This window comes from Leucoraja erinacea, chromosome 11, assembly GCF_028641065.1.
Source record: "Leucoraja erinacea ecotype New England chromosome 11, Leri_hhj_1, whole genome shotgun sequence".
NCBI classification, from domain to species: domain Eukaryota; kingdom Metazoa; phylum Chordata; class Chondrichthyes; order Rajiformes; family Rajidae; genus Leucoraja; species Leucoraja erinaceus.
In genome coordinates, this window is record NC_073387.1 from 23,642,033 (window position 1) to 23,660,908 (window position 18,876).

Consider the following 18,876-nt stretch of genomic DNA (forward strand, 5'->3'; position numbering starts at 1 on the left):
TATGGTTAGCCGGCAATTTATAGTCAGTCCTTTAATATGTTCCATATGTGAGCTTGGATGTGCGGCTATGGGTAAATGGAGGAGGGGGGGTCTGTGATTTATTTGTCCGCACAGTGTGTTTGAGGGTGGAGTTGAGTAAGTGGGATACACTGTGTGTTTGGGGAGGGTAGGGGAGGGGAGAGAAGAGGCGAATAATTGAGGGGAGGGAAGAAGAAATGAGGGGAGGGGATGGGTGGGAAATTGAGGGGATGGGAAGAGAAGAGAATTGAGGGAAGGGGAATTGAGGGGAGGGGAATGGAAGGGAGGAGAGAGGAATTAAAGGGACGGGCAGGAAGGGAAGGGGTGGGGTGGTTTGACTTGTCGAGGGGGCTGGAGAGCTACTCGCTGAATGTGAGTCAGCTTTTGGAAGGGAGCTCCTGTACTGGCAACATCCTTTCTACAATCACACACTCTTCATCCAAGGGAAGAGAGAGGGGGGACGGCCGGCCGGCAGGCTGCCAAGGTGGAGAGGAGGAATTGTCTTCCAACTGAACCTCGGGGTTTGAAACAAGCCAATTCAGCCTCTCTGAGCCAACACTGCAAAACCTTTCCAAAATTAAAACAAAACGTTTTGTTTTTTGAACAGCGAGCGAGCAGCAGTTTGCTGAGTTTACTTTTTGCTTGGAGTTTGGGATTTCTTTTTAAAACCTTTCTCTTCCCACCCCCCACTCGTCTCCTCCCCAGACGTCGCGACCAAACCACCAGTGGATTTGGGAAAGAGCCGGGACCGTTGGATCCATGAAGCGCGTCTGAAGAAAGGGTCTCTCTCTCTGTGTCTGTCCGTCTGTCTGTCTGTCTGCCGCTGCAGGTAAGACTGAATGTCATCTCTTCTCTCTGAGTTGCTGCTTTGTTTTAAGCGGGGCGATGTCACCCAGAACTGCTCGCACCCCCACACCGCCTTCCAGCGAGGTTCATTTTCGGGGTGGTGGTGGGGGGGGGGGGGGTGGTGAACTTTCTGGAGGATGTGGAGGAATGTCTGAATAGCCAGGACGGGAGAAGAAATCAGATTCATAGAGTAACGAAGCGTGGAGACCAACATGCCCACCCCGTCCAACATGTCCCTTCTACGCCTGCGTTTGCCCCCATATCCCTCTGAACCTTTCCTATCCATGTACCTGTCTAATTGCTTCTTCAACGTTGCGATAGTCCCTGCCTCAGCTACCTCCTCCGGCCGCTTACTCCATACACCCACCACCCTCGCTGTGAAAAAGCTACCCCCCTCCGGTTCCTTTTAAATCTTTCCGCTCTCATCTTAAACCTACAAAGCCCTCTTGTTCTCAACTCCCCCTTACTCTGAGCAAGAGACTCTGTGTGTCCAGCCGATCTATTCATCTCATGATTTTGCCCACCTCTAGAAGATCACCCCTCATCCTTCTGCTCTCCGGAGAATAGATTCTCAGCCTGTCCAACCTCTCCCGACCGCTCAAACATTCGGGTCCTGGCAACATACTTTCAACCAACCATCCCCTTTCACCCAAAGGTAATGGCTTGTTTGAAGGACCTTCAAGAAAAGGGGGGTGAATGCATTGGGCAATAATGGAGGGGAGACGGGAATTAATTGGGAAACGTTTCATGCAAAGATGTATGTGGAGAGGATGTTTCCTCTAGTTAGAGAGTCTAGGACCAGAGGGCACAGCATCAGAATAAAAGGATGTACCTTTAGAAAGGAGATGAGGAGGAATTTCGTTAGCCAGAGGATGGTGAATCTGTGGAATTCATTGACACGACGGCGGTGGAGGCCAAGTCATTGGATAATTCTAAAGCAGAGATTGATAGGTTCTTGATTACTAAGGGTGTCAAAAATGTTGGGGAGAATGCAGGAGAATGGGGTTGAGAGGAAAAGATAGATCAGCCATGATTGAATGGTGCAGAACGAGTAGACTCGATGGGCCGAATGGGCTTTGGGTGGGTGATAGATATCTCTACTAAGGGGGAATTTACTTTCAACTTTGGAGATACATTGTGGAAACAGGACCTTCGGCCCACCGAGTCCATGCCGACCAGTGGTCACCCCGTACACTAGCTCCATCCTGCGCACCAGAGATAATTTACAGAGGCCAATTAACCTACAAACCTGCACATCGTTGGAGTGTGGGAGGAAACCGGAGCACCCAGAAGAAAACCCGCACATTCACAGGGAGAACGTACAAACTCCGTACAGACAGCACCCATAGTCAGGATCGAACTCTGGTCTCTGGCACTGTGAGGCAGCAACACTGCAGTGCCTTCATCAGTCTGAGTATTGAGTATAGAAGTTGGGACGTCATGTTGCAGTTATATAAGATGTTGGTAAGGCTACATTTATTGTATTACAGTTTTGGTCACCATGTTATGGGAAAGATGTTGTCAAGCTGGAAAGGGTGAAGAGAAGATTTATGAGGTTGTAGCCAGGACTCGAGGGCTTGAGTTGAGAGGTTGAGCAGGCTAGGACTCTATTCCCTGTAGCGCAGGAGGATCAGCTGATCTTATTGAGGCGTACAAAATCATGAGAGAAGTAGATAGTGTAGACATACAGAATCTCTTGCCCAGAGTAGGGGAATCGACAATCAGAGGACATGGGTTTAAGGTGAGGGAGGGCAGAATTAATAGGAATGTGAGGCGTAACTTTTTCACACATAGGGTGTTGGGTGTATGGAACGAGCTCCCAGAGGAGGTAGTGGAGGCAGGTACTATCGCAATGTTTAAGATTTAGACAGGTACATTGATAGGTAAGGTTTAGAAGGATATGGGCCAAATGCAGTGTGGGTGGGGCATGTTGGTTGTGTTGGCAAGTTGGGCTGAAGGGCCTGTGTTGGCAAGTTGGGCCGAAGGGCCTGTGTCCATGCTGTGTGACTATGACTGTGACAATCTGGTTAAATGGGGAAAGGGTTCTCTCTGCTTCTTTCTCTCTCCCTCCCTCACTGCCCCTCTCCCCCCTCCCTCACTGCCCCTCTCCCCCCCCCCCTCCCCCTCTCCCCCCTTCCTCCACCCCCCCTCTCCCCCCCTCTCTGCCCCTCCCTCCCCCCCTCTCTCTCCTCCCTCCCCCCCTCTCTCCCACCCCTCTCCCCCCCTCTTCCCCCCCTCCCCCCCCTCCCCTCTCCCCCCTCTCTCCCCCCCCCCCCTCCCCCCCCTCTCTCCCCTCTCCTCCCTCCCCCCTCTCCCTCCCCTCCCCTCCCCCTCTCCCGCTCCCCCTCCCCCCCTCCCCTCCCCCCTCCCTCTTCCCCCTCCCTCTCCTCCCCCTCCACCCCCATCCCCTCCCCTCCTCCCCTCCCCCCTCCCCCCCCTCCTCCTCCCCCTCCCCCTCTCCCCCCCTCCCTCTCTCCACCTCCCTCCCCCCCCTCTCCCTTCCCCCCCCCCTCCCCCTCCCCCTCCCCTCCCCCCTCCCCCTCCCTCCCCCTCCCCCTCCCCTCCCTCCCCTCCTCCCTCCCCTCTCCTCCCTCCCTCTCATCTCCCCTCCCTCTCCCTCTCTCCCTCTCCCTCTCTCTGCCCCTCTGCCTCTCTGCCTCTGCCTCTGCCTCTGCCTCTGCCTCTGCCTCTGCCTCTCCCTCTCCCTCTCCCTCTCCCCCTCTTCCCCCCTCCCTCCCCTCTCCTCCCTCCCCTCCCTCTGCCTCCCTCCCTCCCCTCCCCTCTCCCTCTCCTCCCTCCCCCCTCCTCTCCCTCTCTCCCTCTCCCTCTCCCTCTCCCTCTCCCTCCTCCCTCCCCCTCTTCCTCTCCCTCCCTCTCTCTCCTCCCTCTCCCTCTACCCTCTCTCTCCCTCCCTCCCTCTCCCTCTGCCTCTGCCTCTGCCTCTGCCTCTGCCTCTGCCTCTCCCTCTCCCTCCTCCCTCTCCCTCTCCTCCCTTGCCCTCTGCCTCCCCTTCCCTCTCCTCTCCCCCTGCCTCTGCCTCTGCCTCTGCCTCCCCCCCTCTCTGTCTGCCTTTTCAACAGCGGTTGGCGTTTGACATCTCCCACAGGGTGAGTGCAGGGACTGGTGGAGGGACTGCTTTGGTCAGCACTGGGTTCCCAGTGTCTGGGTGGAGATTATTGCTGGAGTTTGGACTGCAGGCACTGGACGGTACCCAAAACTTCCAGTCCTTAATAACTGCTGCTGGAAACAACGGGGCCCAGGCCAGGAGATGACCACTGCTGACCACAGTCTAGTGACAGTGTAGACCCTGGCCCCTTGTCCAGGCAGGGCACCGCACTGTATCACCACAACCGCTGAACAATCAGGAGGACACAAAGTGCTGGAGTAACTCAGCGGCTCAGGCAGCATCTCTGGGGAACATGGATAGGTGATGTTTTAAGTTGGGACCCATCTTCAAACTGATGGAATGGGGGGGGGTAAGCTCCAAGAGAGGGGTGAGGGTGAAACATAGCATCTTGAGTGGTAGGTGGAGACACAAGGAACTGCAGATGCTGGTGTACCAAAAAAAGACACAAAATGCTGGAGTAACTGAGCGGATCTGGCAGCATCTCTGGAGCTCATGGATAGATGACTTTTCAGATCGGTACCTATCATCAGACCCACATCCATATTCTCCAGAGATCCTGCCTGACCCACTGAGTTACTATATGCGTATCTGTACTCCTAGATCCCTCTGCTCTACAACATTCCCCAGGGCCCTGACATTCACTGTGAAGGTCTATCCCTGGTTTGACTTGCACATCTTATCTTTAAATTTGCCCTGAACATGTCCCAACCTCCACCCTGTGAATTTGAACTAAGACAGGGAACAAAAGTCTTTGTGTAAACGGAGTGAATCCTGCTCGACTCCTGTTCTCACGGCTGTGATAGACAAAGCACACACAGCAACTGATTAGCAAGCCCAGAGACACAAGAGACTGCCGATCCATCACACAGACCACACTCCCCACCATCGCCTCCACCCACACTTTACGCTGCCTCGGGAGAGCAGCCAACATCAAAGACTTGTCCCTATCCCACCCCGGTCATTCCTTCTCCTCCCCTGCTCCTGCCCGGCAGAAGGTACAGAAGCTTGAAAGCGCGCACCACCAGACTCAGGAACAGCTTCTACCCCTCTGTTATCAAGCTTCTGAACAGCTAAGGTACTGTCTGATCACCTCTACTACATTGCGGACATTGGACTTTGTCTCTGGAACTGATGTGCTACAATGCTGAGAACTATATTCTGAACTCTGTATCTTCCCCTTTGCGTTACCTATTGTACTTGAGTTTGACATTGATTGTATTTATGTATCATATCTGATGCTATTGGATAGCGTGCAAAACAAAACATTTCACCGTATCTCGCTACACATGACAATAATGAGCCTAAACACATGATTCTGGAACCTTGAGCAGAAACAACTAGCGTGAGGAAAGTAGAAACGAGGAACTGCAGATGCTGGTTTACAAAAAAAAGGTGCAGCAGGTCAGGCAGCATCTCTGCAGAGCACCGATAGGTATATATTTTATGGCTATTTCTTATATTTTTAAAGTGGAGATTGAAGTAAAGGCGTCAAAGGTTAAGGAGGGAAGGCAGGAGTAACTGAGCGGATGTGCGGTGACTTTTTTACACAATGAGTGGTGGAGGCATGGAACAAGCTGCCAGAGGTGGTAGTTGAGGCAGGGACCATCGCAACGTTGAAGAAACTTTCAGATGGGGCTAGTGTAGCTGGAACATGTTGGGCGGTGTGGGCAAGTTGGGCTGAAGGGCCTGTTTCCGTGCTGTATAACTGTATGGCTCCGGCAGTCTGAGTTTTCGGGTGAAGTTATAAATGGAGGTGAAAAGCTATTACGCGTGAAAACTGCAGCACGTCTAGCCTGTTCTCTGGTCAACCCTCGACCCTCGCTGTCCCATGACAAATTAGTGATTGAAGATAGACACAAAGTGCTGGAGTAACTCAGCGGGTCAGGCAGCATCTCTGGAGAACATGGCGAGGTGATGTTTCGGGTCAGAACCCGTCTTCAGACGTCTGATGAAGGCTCTATATGAAAAGCCACCTATTTGTTTTTTCCAGAGATGCTGCCTGACCCTCTGAGTTACTCCAGCACTCTGTGTCTAACTTTGGTGTAAACCAGTATCTGCAGTTCCTTCCTACACAATTAGTGATTGATAGAGTGCAAGTATGGAATAGCAATGGATCCTATTTTATGTAAAAAACAAAATAAACGTTATTCAGAGTAAAATATATTTACCCAACCAGAATTGTGCAAACATTATTTTGACATTCTCAGCGGCTATACATACATTTATTAGAGTTGTATTTGATAGTGTTCACAGAAATATCCTTATACCCGGCACCCTTGCCACTCATATAGCCTGGTGGCAGCGCAGTGGCGCAGCAGTACAGTTACTGCCTTACAGAGCCAGAGACACAGGTTCGATCCTGACTACAGGTGCTGTCTGTATGGAGTTTGTACATTCTCCCTATGAATGCGTGGGTTTTCTCCGGGTGATCCAGTTTCCTCCCACACTCCGCAGATGTACAGGTTTGTAAGTTAATTGGTTCAGTAAAAAAATTGCAAATTGTTCCGGGTGCGCAGGATAGTGTTAGTGTGCAGGGATCGCTGGTCAGGGCGGTCTCGGTGGGCCGAAGGGCCTGTTTCAACGCTGTACCTCTGAACTAAACTAAATATGGCCCCCTGGGGTGACATCCCATCCCTTGTTTGAGGGGTGTCCTCATCGGACTTTACCCCCTAATGTCCAGCAGCGGAAGGACCCTAGACGGTGGTCCTCCCCCACAGAACCTTGGTGTTGGCTGCCTTCGTTAGTCTCGTTTATGATTATTGTCACCTGTACCGAGGTACAGCAAAAAAGCTTTTTTGTTGAGAGCTATCCAGCCAGTGGAAAGACTATCCTGATTGCACTGAAGCTGCTAACCAAACTTCAATGCGTCCTTCAGCACATACTCCTGCAGTCTGCAGCGGGCCAGTTGGCAACAATGGGTATCTCCCTCTGACCTCAGGCCCTCGATGCATCTCAGTGGAGTGGAGCGCTGCAGTAGGGACACAGGAAGTAATTTGTAGCCTTCATTAGGGTCTAGACGGACTGGTATCCATTTGTAGACAGCGCGTCCTCTAATTATCATGAATCATCAAGATTAGTATGCAATCTTAAGAACTGTAACCGCTGTATAAATAAGTGAGTAGGGCCTTTCAAAGTAATTCCCAATTGGCAAGAGAGCCTTGAACAAGAGGGCATAGTTTAGTTTGCAAACAAAGAACGGCAGATGCTTTGGTTTATACCAAAGATAGACACAAAGTGCTGGAGTAACTCCGTGGGTCAGGCAGCATCTGTGGAGAACATGGACAGGTGATGATTCGAGTCGGGACCTTTCTTCAGATTACTCCAGCACTTTCTGTCCACCTCCGTTATAAACCAGCATCTGCCTTGTCTCTGCAACTCGCCCATTTGTGTAAAAAAAAAACAAGGTGTTAATTTGCCAAAAAAAAAATGCAAAGTGCTGGAGTAACTCAGTGGGTAAGACAACATCTCTGGAGAAAAAGGATGGGTGACGTTTCGGATCAGATCCCTTCTTCAGACCAATGTTAGTTGAGGTTATTATTATTGCCACCTGTACTGAGGTACAGCGAAAAGCTTTTTTGTTGAGCTATCCAGTCAGTGGAAAGACTATCCTGATTACAATCAAGCCATCCACAGCGTACAGGTTTGGTTTAGTTTATTGTTTATTTAGTTTATTGTGTTATTGAAAACCCTCAGACTATCTTTAATCGGACATTATTAGACTTTATCTTGCACTAAACATTATTCCCTTTATCATCATTACATATTTGTCATGCTTCTGCAAGTAAGAATTTCATTGTTCCGTTTCGGGGGCATATGGCAATGAATCCTTCTTGGCTCTTGACATGTATCTGTACGCTGTGGACGGCTTGATTGTAATCATGTGTAGGCTTTGCGCTGACTCGATATTCGTTGTACCTCGGTACACGTGACAATAAGCAAAACTAAACCAAGCGCTTGAGTAACTCAGCGGGTTAGGCAGCATCCCTGGAGAACATGGATGGGTGATATTTCGATTTGCCTCGGGTGGAATTATTTGCTCCACGTCACAGTTGCGCAGCGGTAGAGTTGCTGCCTTACAGCGCCACAGACCTAGGTTCAATCCTGACTACCGGTGCTGTCCGTACTGAGTTTGCACGTTCTCCCTGTGACTGCATGGGTTTCCTCTGGGTGCTCCGGTTTCCTCCCACACTCCAAAAGACGCGCGGGTTTGTAGGTTAATTGGCTTTGGTAAAATTGTAAATTGTCACTAGTGTGTAGGGTATTGCTAGCGTATGGGATAATCGCTGGTTGGCATGGGATTTAGTTTAGAGATACTGCACGGAAACAGGCCCTATGGCCCACCGAGTGGGCCGTAGGGCCTGTTTCCGTGCAGTAACTCTAAACTAAACCACAAGACATAGGAGCAGAATCAACCTTTCGATTCTACTCCGCCATTCAATCATGCCTGATCTATCTTTCCCTCTCAACCCCATCCTCCCACCTTCTCCCATGACCTTTAACCCCTTACTAATCGAGAACCAGTCAATCTCCTCTTCAAACACACTACACTATACTAAACTGTGAGCGTGCTGCTGCCTCTTTAAGACTTCTTTGATTCCTGGGTTTGAGAGCCAGCTGTTTCCTCTCTGCCAGTAACCTTTCTCCCACGTCTCTGAGACCGTTTCTATTCCCAGGCTCTGCAGATCTATTAAACACTGAGTACTTATGTGCTTGTCAACCCACAGTGGGTCTGTGTCAACATCTCTCCTACTCTTCCCTTTACATAAACAAGTCCCAAAGGATTCCCATGTTTTTATTTCTCCTCATCTGTTTGGCAGAAGAGGTCAGGGAATTCAGCAACTATTCCGGATGTTTGATGGGATCTTTGCCAATTGTATACATATGGGTTGTCAGCATTAGACACAGATTCACTGGAGTATCTCAGCGGGTCAGGCCACATCTCTGGAGAACGTGGATAGGTGTCCTTTCAGGTCGGGGCTCGGCTTCAGACCATTCATTGTCTGGTAATGTTAGCTGGAGATGAGCTTCAACGAAAAATGTCCCACAGCACCACAGTCCCGGGTTCGATCCTGACCTCGGGTGCTGTCTGTGTGTGTAGTTTGTATGTTCACCCTGTGACCTTGTAGGTTTCCTTTGGTTTCCTCCCACATCCTGAAGACATACAGGTTTGTAGGTTAATTGGCTTCTGTAAAATGTAAATTGTCCCTAGTGTGTAGGATAGAACTCCTGGAGTAAGTCAGCGGGTCAGGCAGCATCTCTGGAGAGCATGGATAGGCAACGTTTTTTAGATTCGCACATCCGAAGAAGGGTCCCAACCCAAAACGTTACCAATCCATGTTCTCCAGAGGTGCTAGACAAAAATGCTGGAGAAACTCAGCAGGTGAGGCAGCATCTACGGAGCGAAGGAAATAGGCGACGTTTCGGGTCGAGACCCTTCTTCGGACTGATGTGTGGATGGGAGGGGGGGGCGCGGGAAGAAGAAAGGAAGAGGCGGAGACAGTGGGCTGAGGGAGAGCAGGGAAGGGGAGGGGAAAGAAGGAGAAACAAGGACTACCTGAAATTGGAGAAGTCAATGTTCATACCGGTGGGGTGTAAAATACCAAAGCGGAATATGAGGTGCTGCTCCTCCAATTTACGGTGGGCCTCACTTTGGCCGATGCTGCTTGACCTGCTGAGTTACTCCAGCACTTTGTGTCTTTGTTTGTAAACCTGCATCTGCAGTTCCTTGTTTCTCCATCTGCATTTCACGCTGCCTTGGCAAGGCCAGCATAATCAAGAATCAGTCTCACCCTGGTCACTCCCTCTTCTCCTCTCTCCTATCAGGTACAGAAGTGTGAAAATACACACCCTCAGATTCAGAAACAGTTTCTTCCCAGCTACTAAAAGGCAACTAAACCATCCTCTCACCAACTAGAGTGGTCCTGACCTACCTTTTACCTCATTGGACTATCTTTAATCGGACTTTACTGGACTTTATCTTGCAGTGAACGTTATTCCCTTTATCCTGTATCTGTACACTGTGGGTGGCTTGATTGTAATAGTGTACAGTCTTTCTGCTGACTGGATAGCATGCCACAAAAAGCTTTCCACTGTACCTCGGTACACGTGACAATAATAATGAACTAAACTCTCTATAGACAGGAAAGGTTTTGTGGGCTGTGGGTCAAATGCAGGAAAATTGAATCAGCCAATTGGATGCAAAATTGGTGGGCCTGGACAAAGTGGGCCAAAGGGCATATTTCTGTGCTGTAAAGATCTATGACTCGATGATGCTGTGACTTATTGTCCAGTAACGTAGACTACATTTTTGTCTTGTAAGAGGAAGTTGACTCCAGCGTTTTGAACAATGACACATCATCGGTTGCTCAGTAACATGTGGAGGGAATAAGAGGATTTTCTCCTGGGAAGGAAGATTAAAGAGCTTAATCATGGCTTTCAAAATAGCAGAAGTTTTAATTGAATAAATCAGAAGAAATTCTCTCCAGTGGTGGGAATATCAGTGACCAGAGTTCATCGGATACGTCGAGGCATTCGGTGTAAGAGACAGGAGCTGGTGTTGCAGCTCTGTATGACTCTTGGTTAGACTGCATTTGGAGTATTGCCCGCAGTTCTGGTCGCCCGCATTACAGGAAGGGTGTGGAAGCTCTGGAGAGGGTGCTGTGGAGGTTTACCAGAATGATGCCTGGATTAGAGGGAATGAACTATAAAGAGAAGTTGGATTGTTTTCTCTGCAGCGTCGGAAAGTGAGGGGAGACCTGATAGACGTGTGTAAAATTATGAGGGGCATAGATAGGGGAGACAGTCAAAACCTTCCCCCCCCCCCCCCCCCATGGTGGAGCAGAAGGTTAACTTTAAGGTGCGAGGAGCAAAGTTTAAAGGAGATGTGCGGGGCAGGTTTTTTTACACAGTGTGGTGGAGGAGGCAGCTACCATGGTGGCATTTGAAATGGGCACGTGGATATGCAGGGAATTGAGTGATATGGATCACGTGCAGGCAGAGGAGATGAGTTTATTTTGGCATCATGTTAGGCATGGACATAATGGGCAGAAGGGCCTGTTTCTGTGCTGTACTGTGTTCAGAGGGCAGAGGTAGGGAGGATATTGCTGGAATTTGAGTGGGAGAGAAGGAGAGGGTTGCTACACAGAGTGCTGCTGTATTCTGCAATCCATGGTCTCAACATGTGGTGAGATTGGAATCAACAGGAATTTTCAGTTGGCACTGTAGAAATACCAGAAAGGCAATGTTTGCACCAATTTGGGGAGAGGCAGAGGACTCAAACTAATTAAGGAGCTGGCAGCGACATAGTGGGCTGAATGGTCACAAAGGCCCAAGCCACGATTCCCTGTGGGGAAGGGAACTGCAGATGCTGGTATATACCGCGTATAGAAACAAAGTGCTGGAGTAATTCAGCCAGTCAGGCAGCATCACTGGGGAAAATGATGGGTGACTTTCAGGTCTGAGGTCGGGTCCTGACCTGATACGTCACCCATCCTTTTTCTCCAAAGATGCTGCCTGACTCGCAAAGTTACTCCAGCACTTTGTGTATATCACAATGCAAAACACAGAGTGCCGGAGCTACTCAGCGGGCCAGGCAGCATCCGTGGAGGTAAATGGACAGACGATGTCTTGGGCAACACAAAGCGCCAGAGACCTGGGGTCGATCCCGACTTCGGGTGCTGTCTGTCTGTGTGGAGTTTGCACGTCTTCCCTGTGACCGTGTAGGTTTCCTCTGGATGCTCCGCCCCATTCCTCCCACATCCAGACAGGTTTGTAGGTTAATTGGCCTCTGTAAAATTGCCCCCAAGTGTGTAGGGAGGGGATGAGAAAGTGCAATAACATAGCACTAGTGTGAACGGGGAATCGCTGGTCAGCGTGGACTCAGTGGGCCGAAGGGCCTGTTTCCACGATGTATCCCTAAAGTAAACTAAATTAAGAAGTAGGCTGACAACTCTGAAGAAGGCTCCCAACCTGAAACGTCACCTATCCATGTTCTCCATCCAGGGATTCTGCCTGACCCGCTGAGTTGAGTTAAATTGAGTCTATAAATTGTCCCTAGTGTGTAGGATAGAAAGAAGTAGGTGAAAAAGTGATCAATGGTCAGCCCAGACCTGATGGGCCGAAGGGACTTTGTTTCCACGCTGTGTTTCTAATCTAACCCATGTTCGGCACAAACATTGTGGGCCAAAGGGCCCGTTCCTGTGCTGTACTGCTCTACATTCTATTTTCGAAGGGACAGAGTCTCATGATCACGCCCAAGAGTGAAAGAATGAGAACCAATATGATGACCTTTTGCCTTCTCATGGTGGGTCCGGGGCTCTGAGTGAGGCGTTGCAGGATGAGCAGAGCTCGAGCCTGTGTCTGTTTCTCATCAGGCCACACGTTACTTTACACGTGCTGAAACTCAGGAAGTAGTTGAGAGCCGTTCTCCTGAACCCTGCAACGTGTAGATGGAAGTGCAGGAAAAGGTTTTAGTTTAGATTATTGTCATGTTTATTATAGTTTATCACTGAGAATGCAGCCCAGGCCATCACACAAACTAACCTCCCTTCCATTGACTCCATCTACACCACTCTGCCTCGGCACAGCTCAGAATAAAAGGACCTACCTTTAGAAAGGAGATGAGGAGGAATTTCTTTAGCCAGAAGGTGGTGAATCTGTGGAATTCATGGCAACAGACGGCTTCAGAGGCCAAGTCAATGGGTGTTTTTAAAGCGGAGACTGACAGGTTCTTGATTAGTATGGGTGTCTCAGGTTATGGGGAGAAGGCAGGAGAATAGGGTTGAGAGGGAAAGATAGATCAGCCATGATTGAATGGCGGAGTAGACTCGATGGGCCGAATGGCCTAATTCTGCTCTTATGACATGAACTATCTCAACGTTCTCCTCCCTTGGATTGGACTTCCTTTGTATTGAATGACGGATTCATCACACAAAACTAACACCTTGTTCTTGGTCTATCCACAGTGCGTTGCTTGGATGAAGATGTCTGCCGTTCGCTGGGATCTCCTCCTTGCTGGTAGGTTCTTCACGGGGCACACGTGGTCCTTGTGGCACCCATCCGCCTGTAAATACCCCCCCATTTGTATCCACCTATTACCTGCCACGCTTTATCCTGCCTCTCCCAGCTTCTCCTCTGCCCCCCCCCCCCCCCCCCCCCCCCACACAACCAGTCTGAAGAAGGGTCCTGACACGTCACCTATCCATATTCTCCAAATATGCCGCCTGACCCGCTGAGTTTTGTTTAGTTTGGTTCGGAGATGTAATGTGGAAACAGGCTCTTCGACCCATCGAGTCCGTACTGGCCAGTGGTCACCCCGTACACTAGCTCTACCCAACACACTAGGGACAAGCCAATTAACTTACAAACCTGCATTTTTAGGATGTTGGAGGAAACCGGAGCACCGGGAGAAAACCAACGCAGGGAGAAGGTACCATACGGACAGCACCCATAGTCAGGATTGAACCCGGGTCTCTGGTACTGGAGGAGTGTGTTTATACACTTCTGTACCTCAAGCATTGAACCCGGGACTCTGGCAGCAGCTCTACCGCCCCTAAGGTTACTCCAGCATTTTGTGTCTTCTCAAGTGATAGGTGGATACAGCTTAACTCACCCTTCTCTACCCCTCTGCCCTCCAACCCCCCGATCCCATCCCTACTCCAATCAGTCTGAAGATGGGTCCCAACCCGACACCGTCTGTCCATTCCCTCTACAGATGCTGCCTGACCCGCTGAGTTCCTCCTGCACTTCATTGCTATTGCTTGCACTAAATAATGTACCTTTTCCTTTGTATCTGTGCACCGTGGATTGCTTGATTGATTGAGTTCCTGTATTGTCTTTTCATTGCCTGGATAGCTTGCAAACAAAACCTCTCTACTGTACCTCGGATCACGTAACTATAATAAACTAAACTAAACTTATGATAGATACAAAGTGCTGGAGTAACTCAGCGGGTCAGGCAGCATCTCTGGAGAACATGGATAGGCGACGTTTCAGGAAGCGGCCCTGACCTCCCATCTACCTCATTGAAGACACTCGGACTATCTTTAATCTTTATGGGACTTTAACTTGCACAAAACATAATTCCCTTAATCTGTACACTGTGGACGGCTCGATTGTAATCATGTGTAGTCTTTCAGCTGACTGGATAACACGCAACATAAAACTTTTCACTGTACCTCGGTACACGTGACAATAATAATAGGCTAAATGTGTATCTGTACACTGTGGATAACTTGCTTGTAATCATGCATAGTTTGTTAACACACAACAAAAAGCTTTCAATTGTACCTTGGTGCACATGACCATAAACTAAACTGAACCTGCATATGTACAATGTGGATGGCTTGACTGTAATCATGTATAGTCTTTCTGCTGACTGGATAGCGCACATCAAAAAATCTTTTCACTGCACCTTGGTACACGTGACAATAAACTGATACTTCAACTAATACTTCAACTACAACTAAAGCTGTAACTAAAGGGCCTGTCCCACTTACATGTCCTTGGCACGCAAATGACGCGACCTCGTGGTCGTGTTGAGGTGCACGGGCATCGTATGGCCGCGCGGGGCCGGTCCCACTGAGAAGCGCGGAGGCGTATATAGTCGTGCTCAACATCGCGCGGGGCTCAACATTTTTATAGCGAACAAAATCTTCGCGCGCCAACGGCCTGTCGCGGAACTGACGGCCAAAGTGGGACAGGCCCAAGACCCTGGCGCAACGCAACATCTCACCTCCAACATAAACAGAAGCAGGCAAACGATCGTCGAGTAACTCAGGGGTAACTCAGCGGGACTGGCAGCATCTCTGGAGAGAAGCAATGGGTGACGTTTCGGGTCAAGACCCTTCTTTTCAGACTGAAGAAGAGTCTCGACACGAAACATCACCCATTGCTTCTCTCCTGAGATGCTGCCGGTCCCGTTGAGTTACTCCAGCTTTGTGTCCATCTTCAAATGATGTCACGCGCTCCAGATGGCTGTGCCGACGCATTAAATCGCGTGCGACCTTCGCGGGACCGTGCGGCTCAATGCGACCATGAGCCGCGCAAAGATTTGCGTGCCAAGGACGCGTAAGTGGGACAGGCCCTTAAAGCTACAACTACAATTAAACTAAGCTGGAGAACAGCAGGCAGGGTGCAGGATGTACTGCTGGCTTTCTGTGACGTTGGTATGTTGTTCTAGGACTCGTGGTTGCGTGTTCACTTGCTGCCCATCGCGGAGGTAGCGTGGAGTTTCAGGAGCTGATTCTAGAACCTTCCTCCAACGCCACTGTGAACTGCTCGGCCAGCGGCCCCGTCGACTGGCTGTACGATGGGGTGGAGAATGTCCAGACCGATGGTCGGTTCCTGCACATCTACAACGCCGCCAGCTTACACACCAGAGAGTACGTCTGCTCCGCCAACAAGATCCCCGTGCTCAGCGTCTACATCTTCGTGCCAGGTCAGTGGCTCCTGCCTTCCTCTCGCTTGTCGCTATTGCCGTCGAGTACCAGCGTTGGCACACCGCGGCACACTCGCACAAGTCGGCGGTTAGACTTTTAGAGCCATTAAGGGTGAAACGGGGCCCCTCGTCCCAACTTGCCAGCACCGACCAGCATGCCACATCTACACTAGTCCCACCTGCCTGCATTTGCCCCATATCCCTCTAAACCTGTCCTATCAATGTTTCTTAAACGTTGCGATATACCTGCCTCACCTACCTGCACCAGTAGCACGTTCCATACACCCACCACCCTCTGTGTGAAATCATGTTTTACCATGTTCATTATTTATAGGAGCAGGATTCGGCTATTCGGCCCATCGGGTCTACTCCACCATTCAATCATGGCTGATCTACCTTTCCCTCTCAACCCCATTCTCCTGCCTTCTCCCCATACCCGTATTAATCAAGAATCGGTCAATCTCCACCTTAAAAATACCTAATGATTGGCCTCGCCCGCCATCCGTGGCCAGCAATTCCACAGATTCACCACCCTCTGCCTAAAGAAATTCTTCCCCATCTCCTTTCTAAAGGTATGTCCTTTTATTCTAAGACAATGGCCTCCAGTTCTAGACTCTCACACTGTGCTGTCTTAATTGGTCTTTGTTCTCGGCACGCAAGGGCGGCACGGTGGGGCAGTGGTAGAGTTGCTGCCTCACAGCGGCAGAGACCTGGGTTCAATCCTGACCACGGGTGCTGCCTGTACAGAGGTTGCCCGTTCTCCGTGTGATGCGTGGGTTTTCTCTGGGTGCTCCGGTTTCCTCCCGCACTCCAAAGGCGTACAGGTTTGTCGGTTAATTGGCTTCTGTTAATTGTCCCTGGCGTGTAGGATAGGGTTAGTGTGCGGTAATAGCGGCTCGGCGGGCTGAAGGACCTGTCTCTGTGCTGCATCTCTGAACCAAACTAGAGTGCGCTCTGCGAGAGGGAAGCTAAACCAGGGGCACGCTTCTCTCTGACAGATCCCGAGGAGTGGTTCCGTCCCCAGACCCAGCAGGAGATGGTGATCATGGGCGAGAACTCTGCACACATCACGGTGCCCTGCTTGGTGACCAACCCCGACATCCACGTCTCACTCTACCATGGAGAGACAGAGAGCCTGGTGGACACCCCCTACGACAACAAGCGAGGCTTCACCGGCAAGTTCAAGGACGGCACGTACTGGTGCAAGGCCAGCCTTCACGGAGAGGAGCAGGAGTCTGAGGAATACTTCGTGCAAATGTTTTCAGGTGATAACACCCCCTCCACAAAGGTCCACAGCATGACCCTCACTGTTCCCCCGCCTCCTTCCCTCCCCTCTCTCCTTCCCTCCCCTCTCCTTCCCTCCCCCCTCTCCTCCTTCCCCCCCCCTTCCCTCCCCTCTCCTTCCCTCCACTCTCCTCCTTCCTTCCCCTCTCCTTCCCTCCCCTCTCTCCTTCCCTCCCCCCCCTCTCCTTCCCTCCCCTCTCTTTCCCCTCCCCCTCCCTTCCCTCTCTCCCCCTCCCCTCTCTCCTTCCCTTCCCTCCCCTCTCCCTCCCCCCCCTCTCCTTCCCTCCCCTCCCTCTCCTTCCCTCCCCTCTCCTTCCCTCCCCCTTCCCTCCCCTCTCTCCTTCCCTCCCCCCCTCTCCTTCCCTCCCCTCTCCTTCCCTCCCCCTCCCCTCCCCTCTCCTCCCTCCCCTCCTCTCCTTTCCTCCCTCCCCCCTCTCCCTCCCCCCTCTCCTTCCCCTCTCCTTCCCCTCCCCCTCCCCCTCCCCTCTCCTTCCCTCCACTCTCTCCTTCCTTCCCCTCTCCCCCCCTCCCCCTCTCCTTCCCTCCCTTCCCTCCCCCCTCTCCTCCTCCCTCCCCCCTCTCCTTCCCCTCCCCTCCCTCCTTCCCTCCCCTCCTTCCCTCCCCTCCCCTCCCTCCTTTTCTCCTCTCCTTCCCTCTCCCCCCTCTTCCCTCCCCCCCCTCTCCTTCCCTCCCCCCCCTCTCCTTCCCTCCCCCTTCCTCCCCCCCTCTTCCCTCCCCCCTCCCTTCCCCCCCCCTCCTCCTTCCCCCTCCCCGCTCCCTTCCCTCCCCTCTCCTTCCCTCCCCTCTCCTCCCCCTCCCCCCTCTCCTTCCCTCCCCGCCTCCTCCCCCCCCTCCTCCTCCCCCCCTCTTCCCTTCCTCCCCTCTCCTTCCCCCCCCTCCTTCCTCCCCCCTCCTTCCTTCCCTCCCCTCTCCTTCCCTCCCCTCCCCTTCCCTCCCCTCTCCTTCCCTCCCCTCTCCTTCCCTCCCCCTCCTCCTCCCTCCCCTCTCCTCCTTCCCTCCCCTCTCCTCCTTTTCCTCCCCCCCTCTCCTTCCCTCCCCCTCTCCTTCCCTCCCCTCTCTCCTCCCGCTCGTTCTCCTTCCCCCCCCTCCTCTCCCTCCCTCCCGCTCTCCTTCCTTCCCCCCCTCTCCCTCTTCCTTCCCCCTCTCCTTCCCTCCCCCCTCTCCTTCCCCCCGCTCCTCCCTTCCCTCCCTCTCTCTCCCCTCCTCCTCTTCCTTCCTCTTCCTCCTCCCTCCCTCTCCTTCCCTCCCCCCTCTCCTTCCCTCCCCGCTCCTTCCCTCCCCTCTCCTCCCCTCTTCCTCCTCTCCTCTCTCTCCCTCCCTCCCTCCCCCCTCTCTCCTCCCCCCCTCTCCTTCCCTCCCCCTCGCTCTTTTCCCCTCCCCCTCTCCTTCCTCTCCTCTGTCCCTTCCCCCTCTCCTTCCCTCCCCTCTCTCCTCCTTCTCCTCCCCCTCTCCCTCCTTTTCCCTCCCCCCTCTTTCACCCCTCCCCCCCTTTGCCATCCTCTCCTTCCCTCCTCCCTTCTCCCCCCCTCACTTCCTCTTCTCCATCCCTCATTCCTCCCCCTTTTGCTCCTCTCTCCCTTCTCCGCCTCTCCCTCCCCCCACTCTTTCCCCATTTGCTCTTTCCCTCGCCCTCTCTCTCTCCCTCCCTCTTCCTCCCTCCCTCCCTCCTCATGATGGGTGGGCTGGGTCCATCACTCTCTGCGGTGCCTTTGCGTTGGGCCTGCCTCGCTCTAACGATGAGCAAGATGTCACCATGTTATTTCTACGCTGCAGCTCCTGAGAACCTCGTGGTGCGGCTCCGGGCGCCGAGGACGGTGGTGAAGAGGGGGGAGGCCATTAGCATCACCTGTTCTGCCAACGTTGAGCTGCTGGAATTCAACTGGACTTTCCCCAGGAGTGAGGTGTGTGTGTGCAGAAGGTGCAGAAACGCGTAAACACCAGTGAGCCTTGGCCCAAACTCAACGTGCTGGAGCAGCTCTGTGGGTCAGGGGTAGGGTTAGGCACAGTAGCGCAGAGGTAGAGTTGCTGACTAGAGCCCCTCGCCCACTTTCACAATCTAATTGGCGACCTCTGCCGAGTTTGCCCTTAACTCATACTCGCAGCATGGTCGCCACGAGGTCGTAGGAGGTCTTCGTAACTCTTC

At 52.0% G+C, this 18,876-nt stretch overlaps 1 protein-coding gene across 1 annotated transcript in view; it reads left to right on the forward strand.

Annotated features, from left to right (window-relative positions):
- The first annotated feature begins 353 nt into the window (after positions 1 to 353).
- pdgfrb (platelet-derived growth factor receptor, beta polypeptide) overlaps positions 354 to 18,876 on the forward strand; it is a 46,136-nt gene continuing 27,613 nt past the window's right edge. Inside the window, exons 1-5 of the mRNA XM_055642838.1 lie at positions 354 to 847; positions 12,955 to 13,006; positions 15,171 to 15,428; positions 16,427 to 16,693; positions 18,507 to 18,634. Coding sequence (XP_055498813.1) covers positions 12,967 to 13,006; positions 15,171 to 15,428; positions 16,427 to 16,693; positions 18,507 to 18,634 — 693 coding nt within the window. The 5' untranslated portion in view covers positions 354 to 847; positions 12,955 to 12,966. The remainder of the gene's footprint in view (positions 848 to 12,954; positions 13,007 to 15,170; positions 15,429 to 16,426; positions 16,694 to 18,506; positions 18,635 to 18,876) is intronic.